At 42.6% G+C, this 17,300-nt stretch overlaps 1 protein-coding gene across 1 annotated transcript; it reads left to right on the forward strand.

Annotated features, from left to right (window-relative positions):
- Positions 1 to 13,422: 13,422 nt before the first annotated feature.
- LOC311307525 (olfactory receptor 52L1-like) lies at positions 13,423 to 17,300 on the forward strand (the record flags this gene model as incomplete). Its single annotated transcript, XM_084436340.1, has 3 exons — positions 13,423 to 13,453; positions 13,844 to 14,659; positions 17,278 to 17,300. 3 exons carry the CDS (start codon positions 13,423 to 13,425, stop codon positions 17,298 to 17,300), a joined length of 870 nt encoding a protein of 289 aa, XP_084292466.1.

Raw genomic sequence — 17,300 nt, forward strand, 5'->3', positions numbered from 1 at the left:
GTTTGCTGCAGAGGCGGGCGCTAGCGGTGACAGACTCCTCTGTAACACCATGGCTCTTCAAAAATGCTAACCATTTGCTTCTCATTTCAGCTTTACTCGGGAGTTGAAAGAAGGAGACCTTATCATCCCATTCCTGCTGGCATCCAGGAAGGATGCATTTTCGTTTAGTTTTATGCATAGGCATTGCTAACTAAGAAAAACTAGCTAATTCTAGACTGCTGGTTAAAACTAGCTGATTCTAGACTCAAGATTGAGCAGGAGAACCGAAGATTCAAATCCGTTCTAGCTTTATATAGTGTTAGGGCGGGGATATGCTAAGCAGGCGCGCAGATTGGCTGGGGCAAGGGGGGGGCACTGCCCCCCCTGGTGGCCAGATGCGCAAACTGTCTGCAACGCGTCCAAAACATGTATTCTAGAGACTGGGTTGCGACCGGATCAGAGAAATGCACTGAACGGCTCCTGCTTGCGTGAGAATTGATTGTGCTGATTCCTCATCCAGTTATGGGTGGATGGAAAACTTTCAACTGAATGTTCATATTGTTATGATAATTGTAGACTATAGCAACATAAGAGTGGCAGCTTTGACAGCAACCCAAACATGAGCTAATCCCATAGCTGTTGGATACTGCATATCTGTGGAACGTATCCATTGTCCAGTTGACAAATCGATTATGTACGCACTATTATTCTTTTGGTGATTATTCTTTGATATAAATGCAGATAGGCTACATGTGAAGAGGCAATTGCTGGATTCTAATACGCTGTTTACAATGACACATCCCGACATTGAAGCATGAAAGGCGTAGCATACATTCCGTTTTAGTTTTTGGAAGAATTTATTGGAAAATATTGTTTGAAGTAGGCCTAGGCTATATTGAAACGAATTCAAATTTTTTGTGCTAATGGACGGCGCAGCGGAGGCGCAGTTGAACGAAACGTGGATATTGGAAATAATAAGCACTATGTTTTTAAATGTTGTGGGTCAATCATGCAGCTGTAACAGAATATGCGCATTCCAATGTCCGTGCAGGGCACGTATTTTTACCACTATAATCCCTATTTGATGGGGGGGGGGGGGGGGGGGCTGGGACTGACTGCCCCCCCTGATCAAAAAGTCAAACTGCGCGTATGATGCTAAGAACACCGCTCTACGTCATCAAGTACCCTTTTAAGCCCGCCCAGAAAATCCAGAAATCAAAACTGGTCAAAAACACAAAACTGGTCTAACTTCACAATTCAGTACTACACATGGTTCATCCCATTTTTACATGTTATCAGCAATGCATCACTAACACATAGAATGTGTTTTCAAGCAAATCTCTGATTTTGGTTAACTGGGACTTTAACCGATTTTGAAGCCTTATTTTATATACTTAGCGACATTTTTAATCACTCAGATTTGGCTGGGTGGTTAATGACATGTTTTCCTGTGGTGTGTGAAGCTCATAACAAAAATTTGAACTGGGTTAACCTGGACTTTAAGTTAGGTTCTTCTTTGGCTCCAAAAACAATTACTACAGTTTTATCCTTGTTTAGTTGAAAGTTCTGGAAAATAAAATTGTTGATTTGTTCAATGCACTTACTCAGCGCTTGTATGGGATTATAGTCCCCTGGTGATATGGTGATATCAATTTGTGTGTTGTCTGCGTAGGTATGGTAACATATGTTGTTGTTTTCCATTACTTGAGCTAGGGGGAGAATGTAAATGTTCAACAGAAGAGGAAGAGGCCCCAGAATGGAGCCTTGGGGAACTCCACAGGTCATTATTGTCCGCTCAGATTTGTAATTGCCTTTATACACAAAGTAGTCCCTGTCTATCAAGTAGAATTCAAGTCTAGTCTATCACTGTGTCAAAAATTCCCAGCCAGTTTTCCAGTCGGCCTAGTAATATGTTGTGGTCAACCGTGTCAAATGCAGCACTGAGATCCAGTAATACTAACTGCCATTGGCCGGGTTTCCCCAACGAGTTAAGAAGCACTTAACTCCAAAGTACCTCTTAACTCCTATACAAAGGGTTGCTTAAGAAGGTTCTTTATCGGGAAACCCAGCCATTGTCTGTTTAAATAGATGTCATTGAAGACCTTAACAAGAGCAGTCTTGGTGCTGTGGTGTGGTCAAAATCCTTACTGGAAGACATCAAAACAATTATTTAGTGCCAGGAAGTTGCTCAGCTGTTGAAAACCAGCTTTTTGAATGATTTTACTTAAAAATGTTCATTGTTCATTTGTGAGGTGTCTAGATTATTATTTTTTAAGAGAAGCTTAATTGACGACTGCCGTTTTCATGGTTTTTGGGAACACACCTGAAAGAAGAGATGTGTTTACAATTTGTAGTAATCAGAGGCCATGCAGTTAGATACATTTTTGAAAAAGCCTGTAGGCAGATAATAGTTTAAATCATCATAACCTGTAACCCATGGGTTGTTCAGAGAGCAGCTTGTCCAGTCAAAGAGGAGACATGGCCAACAAAATAGCTTCTGAAGCTTAGCACTCCCAGCTAGCCACTCTGTTCTAGCATAACCTTTACCACAGAAAGTTCTACACTTACCTCCTCCAATTCTCTCTTTTATTCTCATCCTCTCCAGTGACGGTGTAGGTCTCCCATCTTGCTTTATTTTGAGCTGCTGCTCAAAAGGTAGTTTTGTGAAATCAACTTTCAACAAATACTCAAGATCTCTGTTTTCCATGTTCATCGATGCTGCCAGTAGCTAGATAGCTGAAGTGAGTAACGTGATTGACAGGTGATGTGAATGATGGGGCAGTCATGACAAGTTTTGATTGGATAAACTGTTCCAATGTTAAAATGTCAATGGGAGTTCCAATGTAAGCACTTTGAGAGCCGAATTACCCTACCTTACGCCCACTTTTTAAGCATATTGACAAATTACAGATTAGGATACATTTCGACTGATAAATATTTTCGCGGTTTTGTATGTGTGGGCTAGTTTGATTGGTTGATTTTTCATTTGGTCTTGATTTTCGTAAGACAAAATACTTTTACCTGGCCTACAATGTTAAGTGAATGATGAGCTAGTAAAACCGCTGTCAACGGACTGTAACGTGGACTGTATTTTCATGAGGATTGTAGGGGGCGACAGAGCACTACCAAAACGCTAAACACGGATGAAAATGAAGCAATATGGCAGAATTCAAGACACATTTAAGTCAAAAACAGTCTGAAAGTCGTGCCTTCTTTCATTGAATGAAGGCGCAAAAATCAAGTTTTATTTGGATTTGTATGGGCAAGCCAGGCTTACCCTGGCTTATAGGAGCAATCGCTACTGAGTGCCATTAGCCTTGTAGCTTTGACCCAGAGAGCTGGAGCCCAAGATCAGGACAGATCACGGTAACACTTTACAATAAGGTACACAAAAAATGAGTAGTTACTGAGTAGCTAATGAGGAGCCAATGATTAGTAGATAATGATGGGTTTCTAGAGAACAGACTGGGGACAACTATAGTAGTTACTGAGGAACCAATGATTAGTTAATGAGTAGTTATTGATTAACTATCAATCCATGATTATATAGTAGATAATGATGAAAGAATGACTATTATTTATATAGCGCGTCTCCAACAGAATTTACAAAGAGCTTCACAATTAAAACAAAATAGATAGTTGAAACAAAATACATAGTAGGATCAGGATAGTGACATTACACAACATAGAGAACAAATCATCATCAACAAAACCACATATAAAACCACAGGACCAGAAGAATCAATAATAAAAATGAATAATACTATAAAATATATTATAATATATTCTATTTTTATTCTATTATATAACAGAATAAAAATAATAAAAAACGTATAAATCTTATAGAAATGCCAACCTATACAAATTAGTTTTTAAAAGTTTTTTGAAACGAGGCACGGTCTCAGCTGACCTGATGGTGAAGGGAAAGCCGTTCCAGAGTGTAGGGGCTAAAACTAGGGATGCACCAATTACAGAATTCTGGGCCGATGCCGATGTTTATTTTATTTTTATTCACCCTTTTGTGCCAGGTAAACAAAGAAATTAAGTGTTTGGTTCCAAAATGCAAATTATTCACATTAAAATAAGTACCTTTATCTAGGTGTGAACTATCTGGCATCATATTTTAAGATTAGGCTATACATTTTTGTGCAAAGCAAAACGACATATCCACAGTGTAACTGGAATGGAACTTTCTGCGGCAAGCGCGCGCTGCATCTCCATCTAGCCGGCTAAGACGGATAGCCAACTTACTGTTTACAGCTCACAGCATAGGCTAGATAAAGAAAATACATGTATAATAATGTGGCCAAGGAGGAGCATGTACAGACTGAATAAAATAGGACCAAGAATGGAGCCTTGTGGAGCCCCACATGGCATATGGGCCAATGATGAAAGAAAATCACCAATGGTCACCTTAAACGATCTCCCTGTAAGGTAAGAGGAGAACCATCAAAGTGCAGTTCCATCTATACCGACCCATTTCTGCAGTCTATCCAGCATGATGGAGTGGTCAACAGTGTCAAAAGCAGCTGATAAGCCTAACAAGACAAGACAGATACAATGTGTTCCAACAGCCGCCTTAATGTTCCATACACCGAGAGGGTGCGTTAAAGAGAGACAAGCCTTAATGTTCCATACACCGAGAGGGTGGGTTAAAGAGAGACAAGCCTTAATGTTCCATACACCGAGAGGGTGCATTAAAGAGAGACAAGCCTTAATGTTCCATACACCGAGAGGGTGCATTAAAGAGAGACAAGCCTTAATGTTCCATACACCGAGAGGGTGCGTTAAAGAGAGACAAGCCTTAATGTTCCATACACCGAGAGGGTGCGTTAAAGAGAGACAAGCCTTAATGTTCCATACACCGAGAGGGTGCGTTAAAGAGCGACAAGCCTTAAAGGGCAATGCTCGTTTTTGACAACCTGGACCTTATTTACGACATATTATAAGACGTTTGACTCACCGAGATCACTTTGGTGTAGTTCGGAGGCCGGTAGAAGAAATTTAAAATCCAGCGCGAGCCAGTATATCCATGTAATGACGGCGATCGGGGCACCGAGAATGCAGTTTCTAAAAATCTATTTTCGGCCGCTAAACGGTTGTTTTCATCAATCAGATTGAATGAATCGACAGTTGAGATTCCTCAACGCGAGCCATTGTTGTGGTTTTCAAATACGGGGTCTTTAGCCTCTGTAATATGATCTTTACACGCCTTTCCCCACTTGCTCCAGCACGCATGCGCACAGGCCAGCGCGCAGACTGAGACAAGCCTTAATGTTCCATAGACCGAGAGGGTGAGTTAAAGAGAGACAAGCCTTAATGTTCCATACACCGAGAGGGTGCTTTAAAGAGAGACAAGCCTTAATGTTCCATACACCGAGAGGGTGCTTTAAAGAGAGACAAGCCTTAATGTTCCATACACCGAGAGGGTGCGTTAAAGCAGAGCCAAGCGACAATCAAGCACGATGTGGCCTATAGTGGTGTGGACTGCCCTGTCATTTGCTCTGATATTGGTATTGTCAGATTAATTTTATTTTAATTTAGGTTTGTGTCAATGTGCCTCTGACAGTAGGCCTATTGCTCTCCTTCTCTCCGTGCGTGCCATTGCTCTGTGTGTGTGTGTGTGTGTGTGTGTGTGTGTGTGGGGGGGGGGGGGTTAGAGCGCAGGAGAGTTCTTAAGTGCAGCGCACAGTATTGCAGTGCCCTCATTTAGGCCACTGTAGTTTTCTTGTATGTTTTTTTATTACATAAAATGCCACTGCTCAAGAGCCCTTTTGGCACCTAGAAACCTCCTGTCAGGGCAGGAGGTTTCACTCGCGCGGGCAGTCTTTCCGTCGCAGGATTTTTTTTCCGCTTTAACCCATGAGGAGTATAGTATAACGGAGAACAAGCCCCATTGACCGTCAGTGGGACACATTCATCTCTATCGTGGTCATAACTCGTGGTCTGGGGGGCGGTAGGCGAACAATTCAAACTGGTAGTTGTACAAGCCCTTTCAGGCATCATTCTTCTCAGCTCATATCAAGCTAAATTCGTCCAGACTTAAGTTAGATGCGAGACTCTGAGCACAGCTTGTTATGTTTGTCTTGACTGACACGTTTTGTAGCCCTCCGCTTACGTTACAAGCTAACTAATATCATTATCTCAGATTAAAAGAACAAAATGTGTGATGCATTCAGTCACCATTTTATTACGGCTGGTTATTTATTTGAGAATACAGCGATGTCCTCTGCAAATGTAGCTAACGTTAGATCCATTTTCCCCTCATAACATCTTGCGGTAAGCAAAACTTCCACCTGCCTCACGGCCACTTCATAATAAGCTTGCTAGCCACCTCAAATAGTTAACCAAATGTTACATAGCTCGCTCGATAATGAGGATTGATAAGCAGTGTGGTCGTAAACTTTCACAGGTTCATTGCTGAGTATTCATAAATGTTCAAACTGTGTAGTAAGTTAGTGCACATGATACAAACCTTCATTCATTACCGAAGGCACTGTCGGTAATGCAGGGCAGGCACGTCGTGTCTTGACTCTGCTGTGGATATGGGAGGTACAAGTGCTGCAGTTCACTTGCTCCCTCTACTGGATAATTGTAGAAATATCTGTTTTTATTTTATTTTACAGCGTTTAAGTGGAAAATACAGGCGGAAATAATGTTTTTTAAATAGGGACATATCGGCTGCATAATGGCCGATACCGATGTCGTTAAAAAGGTCTAAAAACAACCGATATATCGGCTCTTCCGATATATCGGTTGGGCTCTAGTTGAAGTGGACAAAATCAACAGACAGCTATTGAGAGATATGAAAGCAGCAAGGTCTCTCTCTCCCTCTCTCTTTCTCCCTAGGCTACCAGAGCCCATTTAGTAAGCCTAGGGTACAACAAAGCCTCAAAAACAGATACCCTATACATTTTGACACTTTTATTAAACTATTACAACAAACAAAAAAGAAAATATCAGAGGTTTCTGTCAGTCTCCTCCTATTGGCCAGTCTGCACCTCCTCAGTCCCCTCCATGCTGCCCCAGTTTACCTGGAGGACTGCCCCTAATGAATTCCTCGCAGAAGGCAGAACATTGCTGCTCCTAGGAACGTAACTCCCACAGCAAGGAATATTTTAGCCGAGGTCTTAGCTGAGAGGTCCCAGAACCCGCCGGTCTTCTTCTGTGCACCGCTGTCCAAAGCGCTGACCCTTGTAGGTGTTTCGATCATGGGGATGACCAGGGCTACTCTCGTCTTCTGGTGGGCGTTGGTGTTCTTTGTCACAAAGGTCTTAGCTAACAGGTCCCAGACACAGAACATGCTGGTCTCCATCTGCTGGGCGTCAGGCGTCTCTGTCCCCGTTTGAAGACCAGCGAAGCGGGCGTCGTCATAGTCCAGTAAGTGGCAGTCGTGGGTGATGAAGACGCGGTCCACTCTAGTGGGCAGAGAGGCAGCCCACTGGTCAGGCACAGTGAGAGACATCAGGGTGTCTCTGAAGGCCTCGATGGCCGAAGGATCGATCTTGGTCGCAGCCACCAAGAGAGCAACTCCAATGAGAAGCTTTAAATGTGGAAAAGCCATCAGGAAAGTCTGAAACGCTCACAGGAAATGAATGGTGAATGCACTCCAGGAGGAGATGGAATGTGTGATGGATCTTTAGAATTTAGTTTGATGTTATGGCTATGATTGTTCTATGATGTCATAGAAGAAAGCTGTGGAATCATCATTGAATGATCATCAGCATGAATTGTGCGTGTGTGCTTGCATGCGTGCATGTGGGGGGGGTGTGGGGGGCAGGCAGGGGGCATACATCACACTGGGAAGATTACATCTGACTTTTCATGCCAAGCATTGCAGTGATGTCAGCATGAGGGTGCATTCGTTGGGTCAAGAGCTTTATGGCAGTAAGCCGCCTTTACACCATTGCGTAAAAATGAATCCGGTTTCAGCAATCTGCATCCTGGTGGACACCCCGTACCACCGTACACCATCCCAAAAACTTTCGGATGCGGGGAACTGAAACTGCCGGACGATACATCAGGTGTCGACGTCATCGAGCAGCCGGTAATCTGTCAACAATCATGGCGGACATCGAAGCGGTACAAATTTGCCAAACTATATTAAAAGGTTACAGACTTTGTAGCAAAATGTGTCTGTGGATTATTTTTTTTATTACAAAGCTATCTTAGTTAAACCAATATTGAACTATTTTGACAGCTTTGGGTTGTTTGTGTGTCGTATTTATTAAGTTTGACAAATCTACGAAGCTTATAGCTAACTTTAGCTAACTAGCCATAGCCGAAGCCGGCTCTATGCTGGCTAGATTGTCTGGTTATATTCGTTATATTGACAACGTGCTTCACTAGATCACATGGGCTTGTTAATTCTGTTTGGAAAACGATATAGTTTATAACATTAAATGATTCAAGTAAAGTGACAAGAAAGCGATCTATCATTGTTTACACACACCATTGTTTACCAAAACCATAGCAACGCTATTTTCTGGTCGTACTGCCGGACTGGGATTTGCCCATGGATGTATTAATTAAGCAATAAACCACGAGAGGCCGTGTGTTATAGTGATTTTATAACAGCTAGGGGGCGTTGTTAGGCATGAAGCGAAGCGGAGAAGAAGAAGGGTTATAACAGAATGAATCTTGCAAATTTGTGCTACAGGAAAGCAACTGTTTAATTTCCTTGATATTGTGGTGTCACTGGAAGTTTAGATTTGTCTTATGTATCTCACATCTCTACCGCTAACATTAAAGGTATAATTATGTAATATGTGGATTAAAAGAAACATTTTTTCAAAAATAATACATCCATAGGGCTTTGCGAAGGCTGCAGAGTAAAAGTATTGCTTTTCCATAAAAAAATATATTTTGTCTGAAATTATTACATTATGAAATTTTGACGGCCCGACAATGACACTCTGTTGATATCATACCAGCCAATAGTATGACAGCGTTGGTACTGCGCGCTGGGTTGCCAGGTACTATTCTAGCTATATCTAGCCAGCTAACGTTATACTTCCATGAATTAGCAGCATTATAGATGTTGGTTAGTGTGTGTGCGACTATTTTCCATCCACTTCCGCTCACTCTTTTCAGCTAAACGTTTGGTAAAATGGCCGAGTTTCGTCGTCCTTCTCTGCCTGAGCCCCGGTGAACCGTGCGATACGAATCTCAAAAGCTTAGTGACCGAAGAAGGAGCAAAAGTCGGACAGATATCGGGCCAGCCTTTGCTCGTTGGATGGAGTTTATGGAGTTTCATGGGATAAAGTCGCATGGTGACATGGCTACTTTTCTACTTGACCGGTAAGCTAGCTAACTAGATACCGTTATCTTTCTTGGAATCTGCATAGCCAGACCTAACTTTATCTCCACACTACAGCATCTAACGTAACTTATTACATGGCACTCTGAAATACTTGATTATACTCGAATATACAATACTCGAAGTGAAGATCTTATCACAGTATGACTGAAACAGTGCATTCTCTGGCATTTTGGCAACCAATACGTTGTGTTGTTGCAGTTCTTATCTTTAGACACTAGATGGGGGAAATAATCCACATATTACATATTATACCTTCAACCCAATATCAATATTCCCATTTGTTTATCCCATCTATGCAAATGTATGTACAGTGTGTGTGTGTGTGTGTGTGTGTGTGTGTGTGTGTGTGTGTGTGTTTGTGTGTACTCACCTGTGCCTATATTGATGACCTGGGGCCTCATTTATCATTGAGGTACGCCTTCTTTTACACGGTCTTTTTCGCGATTTCAGGCGTACGCCATTTGCCCCCCCCACATTGCGATTTATCAAGCAGAAAGGGCGGAAATTTAGTCGCCTTTCTCCGCGCTTTTGTACGACACCTCTCAAGTTGTCGTACCGATTTACACGGTGTTCTACGCCCTCTTTGAACACAGGGGGAACTGGCGACGCGGTGCGTCGGTGAATTACTATGTTTGACGGAGAGAATAAGAGCGACAGTTCATGAACGCACAAACATGTAGGCTAATAGCCCAATTCAGCACCAACATATATCGCAATGCTAGATTAGACGTGTCCTCTAACCGGCTCATTAATGGTCCGATATGGATTTGTTCCCCAAACTGAACCTATATGCGCTGTCCCAAACCTTTCCGCGCTATATGTCACACACCTAATGCAGGCACTCCATCAAACGGCAATAATTGACCAATTAGATTGTCATTAATATGTGATCATGTGGACCTGTTTGCTGTTTGGTAAGCATATAAATGACAGTCCTCCTGTGCGTAATGCGAGCCTAAATGAATCCGGCGCTACTCGGCCTACTGGCCGAGATAGAACTCCAAAGAGGTGACGGCGATTGCGACTGCACCCACATATTCATAAGGGCACCATCAGTGAATGAATACGTCTATGTGAATCGCAAAAATGTGCACACTATAAATACCCAAATCATATGTGACGCCGACATGCTCATCACAAGTGTAGTGGCACGGTGGCCTGGCTCCACGCATGACTCATTCATCCTGGCGCACAGCAGGGTAGGGGCTAGACTGGAGGCAGGCGCTGCGCGTGACGGCTGGCTTGGTGTGTGCATAGCCAAGATACATATTCTTTGTCTTTTTTACTTTAATCTTTATTAGCATTTTCCATCCATACAACGACAATACCATAAAACATAAAAACTTACAATAACAGCTTATGGGTACTTCCATCCATGCAGCTTTTTTTTCTTACTCAAATATGACAATTTTAATACTAGTGGTATCATCACACTTCCTTCTATAATCCATCCATTTTTCCCATCTCCCTTCAAACTTTCCTTCCTGCATCCTCAATGCATAAATAAATCTCATAAATCTCCTCCACAACACCCACCACTGCTCCTTGGTTGGGGGTTCCACCTTATACCAAGCCCTCATTATTGTCTTTTTACTAGCAACCAATAGTACTTTCACTAGGTATCTGTCCCCTCCTTGTACATCATTCTGTTATGTTTGCCAAGATGTATATTCAAAGCTGATAAGAATGAGAACCAGTCAAGACCCCACCACAAAATGAGGACCCAAGCCCTCAGCCCCCTCCCCGTCATGAGGTTTACCAGCGGGGCCAAAGGGCCCACACTGAGGTCATGCGCCAGCTATGAAGACACAAACAAGTAAGGTTCACATTTCTACCATTTTATTGTCTGTTGGTGGGTGACTGTGTGAGGTGTGTGAGTGCGTTTGTGAGTGAATGTGTGAGGTCCGTGAGTGTGGTAGTGAGTGACTGTGTGAGGTCCTTGAGTGTGGTAGTGAGTGACTGTGAGGTCCGTGAGTGTGGTAGTGAGTGACAGTGTGAGGTCCGTGACAGCATGTGTGAGGGAATGAAGTACAGTGAGGATGTCCTGTTGGCTCTGGTGGTGTAGTGTGGTGACCTCCACCAACTGCTGCACAACTGCCCCACAACTGCCCCAATCCCTTCTGCCATTTCCCTCTGGGCCTCTAGGGTCATGAGCCTCCAGCACAGCGTCTGATAGGAAGCCCAGCCCTCAGGGAACCTTGAGGCAGGGACGCTGGCAGCCGGAGGTGGAGGCGTGGGCGGTGGAGACGGAGACGGAGGCGCTGGAGATGGCACTGGAGGTGGAGGCCGGTGCGCTGGAGGTGGAGGCACTGGAGGTCGTGGCGCTGGATGTAGAGGCTGCAACCGGCGGGGGCACGACCGTCAGGTCAAGGACCACTGCAGACTCCCCCTCCTCTGAGTCCCACCCCACGTCAGAGTCTGGAGAAACAATTTCAGTCATTTTCTTTGAGTTTGTCTGTTAACTTGATTATGCATTAAACATTTTATTGTGTAGCCATATTCAATTGATATGTTTTTCTGTTGGCAGCCAAATAAATGCTTAAGTGTGATTTACCGGGTGATTTAGATGAGAGTCTTAATTTCCCAGAGGGGAAAATGTTTCATGTGGTCTAACATTATGAAGTGGTCATCTGTGTTATCGTTCCCTGTTTTTGGTCCTAAATCAATCATAGCCTACCACAGAATGTGTGGAATGTTTGCTTTCCTCACACATAATACAGCATGTCCGTGTAGCCTACACCACATACAGGATGCACCAAACATACAGTAGGCTACCTAAACTAGGAGCAATCAGACAAATGTAGGCTCGTACAAATAGCTTACCTTCCGAAGATGATTTTCTTTCCTCGCGTGGACCTCACCAACAAGCACATGCACCTCCGTCTCCGAAATGTTTCTCTTCTTTCCGCGTTTTTCCATAAACGTATTTGTCTTTCCTAATGCTCCACGCTATATTATGTCGGTTCCTTCCGGGGTATCCCCGTTGTCGCTGTCATAGTTTTGACCATATATGGTTGGATTTGGGCGTGGAGAGGGCGGAACACGGGGCGCGTGCGCGTACGCTCTCTTCTCCGCCAGTCTCGGATTTCTCGTGCAGAAAAGGGCGTACGACTTTTTTGATAGATCCGAAAAGCGTGTATATATTCTCGTCGTACGCTCGATTTCGCATTTTCCGCGTTTTCGTCGTACGCCCTCTTTTACACCGGAATTTACACGCTCTTTGATAAATGAGGCCCCAGGTGTTTCTCCACCTGATGGTGGTCTGGTGGCCTCAATCACCTCCATCTCCCTCAGCTCTATCTAAATGGCCTGGTCACACACCCAAATATCAACAGGCTATGAATGTCTCCGGAGGATATGTTGCATCTTTTGGTCAGAAAGGATTTCCTCTGAGGATCTGTATAAAAACACAAAATGTCGCAATGGCTAGGACATGTCTTCAGAATGGACCAGGACTGTATTCCCAAAGTAGCACTGAGATGGTCTACATCTGGAAAGAGGAAACAAGGGAGGCCAAAAACAACCTGACAAAGAACTGGGACCTCAGAACTGAAAACGGCTAACCTAACTTGGGTGCAAGGCACAACATGCTGCACAGGATAGGACCCGATGGAACCAGATAGTCGCAGCCTTATGTTCCACAAGGAACAAAGAGGATTAAGTAAAAAAGTAATTGCGAGGATGAACAATACAAACAGCAAGTTTGTATTTAAGCAAGCTTGGAATCATTTCTTCCTATACATCAAGGGCTAACTGCATTAAAGAGATGTTGGATAGTCTGGGGCTGGATACTGACAGTGTAGTCTATTGATGTGGTTGCATTTGTGGAGTGTTTTGGCATTTTCAACTTTTTTTTATGAATGTTTGGTTGTGTTTTCCTCCCTCTTTGGGTATGTATTTTTGAGGACGTTTGATTTATGTGGTGTTGTTAAAGTGGGTCGTTTTGTGTTGTGAATGTAAATGTGGAATGACTTTTCGAAGGGGAGAAATCTAATAAAAATGTACATGTCAAAAAAAGCTATTAACGTGGCCTAGAGGCATATTGACCGTAGGTCAGTGGCTAATTGTACAGTGATTCCTTGTGATTGGCTCTCAGCCAAACATTAGTTGGTAGCGCTACGATGCCTCTGGGAAACTCAGCCCTGGCCCACTGTTGTCATGATGGGCCTCCTTGTGTTATCATTGCATCAGAAATGATGTCCTCCCCCTGGGGATTATTATCATCTAATCACCATCTCCACAAAACATTCATCCTGATACTTGTAAACACATCAAATGCACTTATTTATGAATGTTCATGCGCCAACAGTTTTGCAGGTTTTTAAAAGCCTCTCAGTAAGTATTTGATAGCTTCATAGCTCCTCAAGGATACATTACAGTACTTCACATCCATAAAGAAGGTGTTTGACTGTTTCAACTTTGCAATGGGCAACAAAACTATAGATGTTCTTACTTCAGTTTTCATAATGAGTGAAATTGAGTTGACCCATGGAGAAAAATTTTGGACTGTACTCATTGGCTCTTTTATCTACTATTTTACAGTGTTTTGTAATCTCTCGTTGCTGGTGGTCATAGCTGTAAACAGAAGTCTACATGGGCCTATGTATGTGTTCCTCTTCAACTTAGTAATCAATGACTTGATAGGTATAAGTGCCATGATTCCTAGGGTGATGTCAGATGTATTGTCAGAGCACAGATATACCAGTTTCCCAGCATGCCTCATTCAGGCTTTCTGCCTTCATATGTATGGAGGAGCAACACTCTTCATATTGTCTGTAATGGCTTTTGATCGCTATGTAGCAATCTGCCATCCCTTAAGGTATCACACAATCATGACAAAAGGCACTGTTGTGGGCCTTGTTGCGTCTGTTTGGCTGGTTGATTTTCTACTAGTGGGTGTTTTGTTTGGACTTCTGTTGCGGTTCCCTTTCTGTAAAACTGTCCTTATGAATGTCTACTGTGACAATGTCTCACTGTTACGGATAACCTGTGCAACAGACATGAGAGTGAACAACATCTATGGTTTATTCATCACATTTGTTTTCCATGGCATTGCTGTGTTCTCTATATCGTTCTCTTACTCATGTATTCTTTACACATGCTTCAAAAACAATAGCTCTGGGGCTAAGACAAAGGCTGTAAATACATGTGCCACTCACTTGCTTGTTTTTGCAATTTATGAATGCACAGGAATCTTTATTGTCCTTGTGTATAGAGTTCCAGGTAGTCCAGTTATTCTTCAAAGGTTTATGGGGATGATATTTGTAGTCATTCCTCCAGGTCTCAATCCATTGATATATGGAATGAAAACCAAGGAGATACAAGTCAAAGTCAGACAGTTTTTTTCTAGATTGACTGGTACAGGTTGCCTTAAAGTAAAAATAAATACTGTCACAATGTAACCTTTACCATCTATTTAGAATGACATCAGTTCATGTATGTATGGGAGCTATCAACAAGAGGGGGCTTGAATAAATCCGTACATGTAAATAAATATTGCATGAATCATACTGATGTATATTTACTTTCTGAACTTGAAGCTTGTCTTAAAGGTACCCAACGAAACGTGAATCAAAACAATCCGTTCTTTGTTTATTTTCGAAATTCCTCGATTATATGGTTCCTTGTAGTCTAATAAACATGTTGAATCACTTGAATGTCTTTCCTACCTTTTAATTTCTTTGCAAAATGATATTTAGCTAATGTTTTGAAAACAACAAAGATGTGTGAAACGTCACTATTATGTGCTCCGCGTATTGACGCAATGACGTAGTACGGGATTTTCGGGGACCACCTTCTCAAATTTGCTCTAGAGCGCAAACTAGTGGTCAAAAACTACATTGGGTACCTTTAATTCTGACAGTTGACATACATTATTCATGAATTATTTCCTTGTATGCTTCAGTAATTGCCTACAATTCTGACAGTTGACATATTCATGAATCATTTCCTTGTATGCTTCAGTAATTGTTTATGGAAAACAATTATACAGTTATAATAATGGATTATATTTATATAATGCCTATCCAGGTGCTCAAAACCCTTCACATTGGTGGTGAAGAGGTCCCCCTCGGAAAATCCAATTAACATGTTAGGTAGATAAGGTAGGCCTAAAACTGAGATTATGAACTGTGAATACAATAGTGTCAGGTGATACAGCAGGGCATACTGTACCTAAGAATGTGTGTGGCTTTGTGGTTTCAATTGTACTGATAAGTAAGTTAAGTAAGATTCAGGCGCGCAGATTGGCTGGGGCAAGGGGGGGCACTGCCCCCCCTGGTGGCCAGATGCGCAAACTGTCTGCAACGCGTCCAAAACATGTATTCTAGAGACTGGGTTGCGACCGGATCAGAGAAATGCACTGAACGGCTCCTGCTTGCGTGAGAATTGATTGTGCTGATTCCTCATCCAGTTATGGGTGGATGGAAAACTTTCAAATGAATGTTCATATTCTGATCATTGTAGGCTATAGCAACATAAGAGTGGCAGCTTTGACAGCAACCCAAACATGAGCTAATCCCATAGCTGTAGGCCTACCATTGCTAGCCATGAACGAACTGTTGGATAGCCTACTGCATATTTGCTGTGCAACGTATCCATTGTCCAGTTGTCAAATCGATTATGTACGCACTATTATTCTTTTGGTGATTATTCTTTGATATAAATGCAGATAGGCTACATGTGAAGAGGCAATTGCTGGATTCTAATACGCTGTTTATAATGACACATCCCGACATTGAAGCATGAAAGGCGTAGCATAGCCTACATTCCGTTTTAGTTTTTGGAAGAATTTATTGGAAAATATTGTTTGAAGTAGGCCTAGGCTATATTGAAACGAATTCCACATTTTTGTGCTAATGGACGGCGCAGCGGAGGCGCAGTTGAACGAAACGTGGATATTGGAAATAATAAGCACGAAATAATAAGCATGTTTTTAAATGTTGTTGTAACAGAATATGCGCATTCCAATGTCCGTGCAGGGCACCTATTTTTACCACTATAATCCCTATTTGATGGGGGGGGGGGGGGGGGGGGGGCTGGGACTGACTGCCCCCCCTGATCAAAAAGTCAAACTGCGCGTATGGTAAGATTATGTATGATTTTAGTCAGATTTTAAACATTTAAATATTGCTGTGATAAGTCAAGAGAGACAAGTGATTGAGCTCCTGTACAAACCACCACAGCCTTTGTAGACTGCTGTTTATTAGGGGCCGGGCAGCTCAACTGCCGGCCCCTCTTGTATTTGCCAAAATCCTTCTTCCTCTTCTTAGGAAGTCTGACTTCCCATTCATGAAAAATTACCAAACTGTGCTGTCCTATTCCAAAAGTCCTCAACTGGCATTGTGGGCCAATAGTCCTGATGGTGGCGCTACAGCAACCGTCTGAAGTTCAAAACGTAAAAAAATCATAACAAATCAGCCGTACTGTACGTGCTATGACTGCAGCCACCATCAAAACGTAGGCCCAAGTGAGCAGAAACATCTGCTTCGAGCTGTTAAGAATTATAAGTCCATCACTCTGTTTTCCTCAAAAACTGTAAAAACCTTACAAACCTATCCCATCACATTTTTTGTTCAATTCAAGATTCAAGATTTAATTGGTTGTGTATACGGTTCACATATACTAGAAATTTGTTGGTGTAACTGCAACACGCAACACTCCACATGACATACTAAAGCTGTCTATTATACAGTACATCTCTCTATTGAACCCCACCATTAACAAATCTGAGAAATGTAGCCTACATTATAAGTGACGGCAACCAGCTTGTCAGAGAAGCCTAGTAGCCTACTACACTGTAGCAGTCCTACTGTCCCTGTAGCAGTGCTCTACTGTCCCTCATGGTTTCGGGTTGTAATATTATTTTACTGCCGCTGCCACTGTTGTTGCTGCTCTCACCATGAGGTAGGAAGTATTACAGTTGGAATGACTTTAACTCCTCATCCTCTTATTTCTGTCCAATTTTTTTTTTCCAGCGGATATCAAGTACAAGATCTAG

Source organism: Borostomias antarcticus (assembly GCF_949987555.1).
Source record: "Borostomias antarcticus genome assembly, chromosome: 1".
Lineage (NCBI taxonomy): Eukaryota > Metazoa > Chordata > Actinopteri > Stomiiformes > Stomiidae > Borostomias > Borostomias antarcticus.